This window comes from Polyodon spathula, chromosome 18 (genome assembly GCF_017654505.1).
Source record: "Polyodon spathula isolate WHYD16114869_AA chromosome 18, ASM1765450v1, whole genome shotgun sequence".
NCBI lineage: Eukaryota > Metazoa > Chordata > Actinopteri > Acipenseriformes > Polyodontidae > Polyodon > Polyodon spathula.
In genome coordinates this window covers 34,308,756-34,314,278 of record NC_054551.1, presented here as the reverse complement: position 1 = coordinate 34,314,278, position 5,523 = coordinate 34,308,756, and the positions used below count along the sequence as shown (strand labels likewise).

General features: G+C 40.8%; 1 protein-coding gene across 1 annotated transcript; it reads right to left on the bottom strand.

Moving 5' to 3' along the window:
• Positions 1–571: 571 nt before the first annotated feature.
• On the bottom strand, positions 572–4,841 carry LOC121330919 (cytochrome P450 2J2-like). The gene is given in 7 exon segments (XM_041277896.1): positions 572–2,593; positions 3,173–3,198; positions 3,200–3,312; positions 3,483–3,670; positions 3,883–4,024; positions 4,378–4,554; positions 4,685–4,841. Coding segments are annotated over 7 exon segments (876 nt in total). The 5' UTR covers positions 4,739–4,841; the 3' UTR covers positions 572–2,417.
• Between the last annotated feature and the right edge of the window lie 682 nt (positions 4,842–5,523).

The window sequence follows — 5,523 nt, the reverse complement described above, 5'->3', positions numbered from 1 at the left end:
TAAATTTAGTCGAAGTGAGCTGCCCAATTTGTAGTTTAGATTCCTTTGGGATTTGGTCAAAGTCTGCCTTATTTGACTTGTTTCACATTATTAAACCGAGGTATGAGACAGATTTTGTACGGTAGCGGAGAAAGCCTGAATCCCAACCCAACTTGAAACTGGAGGCTTGTCTCCACTCCTTCAGGGAAGGAGAAAATGTACTTCTGCAGAAAGGAAGTGAGGAAGAGGAACCCCTCGAGCCAGCTCCTCTCCAAGACAGACCCTCTTACCTGAAATAAGGAGTTTGACACAATGAGTCAATAATAGCATTTCTTATCATTGCAGCTGTGATAATGCAGTATATTGGACACATTTTGCAGCACTACTTAAATATCACAATCAGAATCATTTTGACGCATGACCGAGATAGAAAGTTTACCGTTTTTTTTTTTTTTTTTTTTTTTTTTTTTATATATAAATAAATGTAAATCTGTTGTATGTACTATCGGCAAATTGTCGTGTGTGATGCGTTGAAACAATTACCAGCGGAGAATGGCAGGAACGCATCCCTTCTCACACACTGCCCCTCTGCATCCAGGAAGTGGCCTGGATTAAATGCGTCTGGGGTCTGCCATTCATTCTTGTTGAACAGCACCGAGGACAGAACCGCAAACACTTGAGTGCCCTAAGCAAGAGAATCACAGGGAGCAGGTAGCAAATTAAAAAAACAACAGCGAGATCATAATTGACATAGATTAAACGTACATTCGGACTGCTAACATGACACAAAATTAAATGCTGGGAGTTATTTATTGAATAAAGAGAATTGAGATGTTGCTACAATACATTTGAAACGCATGTTATCTGTGCATTCAGATATATTAACAGTGAATACATCTAAAAAAAAAAAGTTATCCACGTTAACTAGCTTGTAGCCGTTTATAACAACCGTGTTTGTTCTCAGTTGGATGCTGAAGACATCTCCATATTTTTCTGCAACCTAATGAAAGTAAAAGTAAATACAAAAGAGCAAACTGTACAGACCCTGTAAAAGAAGATGTAGTTTTAATGCTTTTCTTAGCAATTCTAAAAACATACAAACCATACATGCAAAAATGCATTACCTAAGCAGCATGCATGATATGTTAAACTACGCATAAATTGTTGGTCATTTTCCAGAATACCAGGAATGAAAGTAGAATAGAGCAAACTGTACATTGAAGATCCTTTAAAGGAAGCTATACTTAGCAATTCGAAAACCACAAAGATAAATGACGTTCCTGGGTAAGCAGACTGCACAGTATGCAACGCTTTACTCATACAAATCGTTGTTCATTGCCAGTGTGCCAGGAAGTGACAGATAAGGGATCGGCAAGCCAAGGGAAAGAGGCGAGAATTATAGACTGCAAATCAAGCACCCGACCAATTACTACCGTACATATGCTCAGGTGCGGCTGTTTAATGTAGATGTTAAAAAGATTTCCAAGAATGGCAGACCCAGAGGACCAGGAGGGAAGTTTTTCAGAACGCGGTGTTTAATCAAATTCACGATCAGCAAAAACACAAAATCAGAAGGGTTCGGACATCCATCCATTCCCATAAGAAATTAATGTACCTTTGCAGATAGTACACTGGTTGGAACTGTGTATTCCCTCACCTGTTGTGTACAGTTAACTCAGACATGTTTTTTTCACACACGTCGCTTGCCTTACGTGAGAATATACTACTGCATTCAGCAGGATCTTGTTTTGTGGACTCGTAGATCGAGAAGGGTGTGGCCGTGTCCTCGCAGACCCAGGCTGAGGGGAACGCCCTCTCAGCTCTCAGCCTTTCTGTGCGGGCAATGCACCTCCCTGTCTGACATGTGGGGTGTTGTCGTCATGTAGGCTCGGCACCGATTAGTTGCGCCAGCTGTCCACTCCACCCAGCAAATATGTAAATAAGTAATTTTTCCTGTTCCGTGGCGAATTGCTGGACAAATGGACCAATTCATGAATTGACAAGTTAATGGCTGGATAGTTTTGGCCCAAATGGCACTCCATAAAAATAAGAACACTCAATAGCACTGCTGCGATTTGGAAAGAGTTTGAAGTACAAAAACTTCCCTTAAAAAAAAAAAAAAAAAAAAACACAACACAACACATTTCAGGCAAGATAAGGCAATCGAGTATACCCTTTGATTTAAAAAACCTTGAATTAAATTATTTGATAGAGGTTATGCACATGATTTAAAACAATCATTTTATTTTTAGCACTACAACATTAACATTTAAAACTGTCCTTAATCTAAAATTTGTTGGTCAGCTTTATTATGATAAATCACTATCCTTAACATTCATTTTGAATATACAGGGTGGCCGAGCCTCCCTGTGTCTAGATTGTAGTGTGAATTTGTTACTTCAGCTTAATCCGTTTAAACTGCAATGGCTTGTTCTTTCTCAGCGACGGTTGGCACAGATCTTGTATGGTGTTGGAGAAAGTGTACTTCCAGCTTTAAAATGGAGGCTTGGCTCCACTCCTTCAGGGGATGAGAAGGTGAACTTCTGCAGAAAGGAAGTGAAGAACAGGAACAACTCCATTCGAGCCAGCTGCTCTCCAAGACAGATCCTCTTACCTATTAAAAAACACATCCTATCTGTTAAGATAATTTCTCAGTACTGAAGTGTACACAGTGCATAGGGCCGGCTGGATTTTGGCACAGAGAGAATGGGCTGCAGGACACTGTGACACCCCTGGACTCTTTCACAGGACTGAGCCCATGCCAATGGAGTGTCTTCACTTTTGCATCTCTTGGGAAGCTGGGTTGTGTTCCAGGTTTGCTCGGGAGTTGACGGGAGTACAGCGGAGTTGCAGGTCAGGCAGTGAAAGCTTAGGGTGGAGGTGGAGGTGGAGACTGGCCCTAACTGGAGCAGACTTGCAATGCAATATACAGGATTTTGGATTCAACAATAACTAATATACAGTTTTGAGAATTTACCACAGGGAGTAAAAACAATAAATAACCAATTATACATGAACTCTGCCTAGCAGCAGAACAAGGCCAGTGATCCACTAGTAGAAGCATCAGCCCTTATCTACATTGTTAATAATTACATATTTATCCTGATTGAAACTTCATTGTTACTGTCTTATACTGCAAGGACTGGTTTAAAGAATAACAGAATTGTACATGGAAAAACTGTAAATTAATTACCAGCTGAGAATGGCATGAATGCTTCTCTTCACAAACTTCCCCTCTGCATCCAGGAAGTGGCCTGGATTAAATGGGTCTGGGGTCTGCCATTCATTCTTGTCAAACAACACCGAGGACAGAACTGCAAACACTTGAGTGCCCTAAACAAGAAATCAAAGAAAGCAGTTTTGCAAATAAAACAAAATCATATCTACTTCTGTTTGTGTCTGAGGATTTAGGACAACTACACATCACAGACTTATCTGAACAGGATAACTCTAGGCTTTAACTTTATTACAGGATATCAGAATATCAAAATGTATTTTATTACCTTTGGAAGAAAATATCCTCCCAGCGTAGTATCTTCAGTGCTCATCCTGGGAACATTCAGAGGAATAATATTGCCCATTCTCTGAACTTCATGAATCACTGCGTCAGTGTACGGCATGTTGGGCTTGTCTTCCATCGAAGGCTGCCGTGCTTGTCCAATCACTCTGTCTATCTCAGCCTGGACATTCTCTGTGCTGGGGGAATAAATAATTGGCTAATAAGCTTCCGTGACCATTCCCAGGAACTACACTCCATACTTATTTTATAGAAAGGGTAAACAAAAATAGCCCATTTGAATAGCCTTGTTGTTGTGTGTCCTTTAAACCGCTGCACTCTGAACCACAAATAGAGGATGGCATGGCTGACCTTGCTAGCAGTTAATGATCTGCCTCAAAACCTACCCTGTATTTGCAGGTATTTAATCATATAGAGGAGAGCCCAGCGGAGAGTGGTTGCTGTTGTTTCAGTCCCAGCGATAAACAGATCAAGAGTGCAAAAAATGAGATTCTGCTCATGGAATCCTGCTGCAGGGTCCTCTTTACTCTGAAAGGAGCAGTAACATGTCTGTTACAATCAAGTCTTTAGGGCACGTACAGTGGCTTACTTTTTACTAAAAAAGAAAAAGAAATTCATTTCATCTTTACATTAAGCCCCAGATAAGAATTATTTAAGATGTCTCATGTTACTTTAGGAAGACAATCCAAGCATAATTCTCTCATTTTGGCATTCTTAATCCAAAGTGGGCTAAATATGTTACCACGGCGACAGTCAAGCAAGGTAATGCCCGCTGTGGAGAGAAGAAATACTAGAGTTAGAAGTGACCTGGAATCAGTCCTCTTCCCTAACACTCCTCTTTGTTCAGCCCATCAAAGCTCTATCACATTTTAGCTAGTCACCTTCTCGATTTCTGTGAGGTAGCAGTCAATGTAATCTCTGGGGGCTGATGGGTCCCAGTCCTGCCTGTGCCTTTGGACCTCTGAATTCACAAAAGCGATGACTTTATTCAAGTTGGAGAAAATCTTTTGGTGTGGCCCAGGTAATATTTTCATTATTGCGGGAAATGTATTGTAGAGCTAAATAAATAAACAGAACCAAACAGACAGCATTAAACAGAAATCTTGTGCTTGCCATTGGTTTGATATTGATGCTGTTTCGTTAAACACACAGTACATGACTCATATTGATGAGCAGTCTCTACTGTACCTGGCCCCATATCCCCCCTTCCAGGTAGAGCGTTTCATCAAACAAACGCAACATCTCCTGAAAGCAACCGTCACTGTACTCAAACCGGTTCCCAAACACAATCGAGCAGATAATGTTGGAGACGGCATTGTTGATGGTGAAGTGGAGATCAAACTGCTTCCCCTAAAAAAAAAAAAAAAAAAAAAATTAAAAAAGGAAATTGATGTGGCCGTTCAGATCACAGGGTTTTTATCTGTAATCACACACACCCCAATAGGATTATACATTTATAAATTAAAATATATTAATATTTGAAGTATGACATTACCTGTTGTGGATCGCCCAAGAAAAAACACACTTTCAATCATTTTGGGGAAAACACTGATGCAGCTCAGTGCCTATTTTCCTAGGTTTGGACTCTAATTTTAATGTTGTTATTTGCCACTGCTTTATTTCTTTTGAGTTTGCACAGGAAGAAAGCGCCTTCTGGTTTTGCCTTCCTTGACCCATGGGAACGCCAGAGCCAATGGGAAGATCCCTCTAGAATCCCGAGCTCCCCTGACTGTACGACTCACCCTGCTCTGGCTTTTCCATGGGAGACGCTCTGGAACCCTGTGGCAGGGTGAAAGCCCTGTTGGTGCACAGGTGTGGGGAATATGGAGAGGCAGGAAGGGGGTTAAATTCCTCTCTGCAAAAACACATAGGGATGTGGCTGTAGCAGTAAATAATGAAATGATCAATTAGGCTCCAGCCACAAGTGTCTTTAAAGGGTGTTTGTTGTAATTGTGTGGCGAAGGTGCAGTATTTGTGGTTTGTTGTTTCTGTAGAGTTGTTTGTAAATTGTAAATAAATGCGCTTAA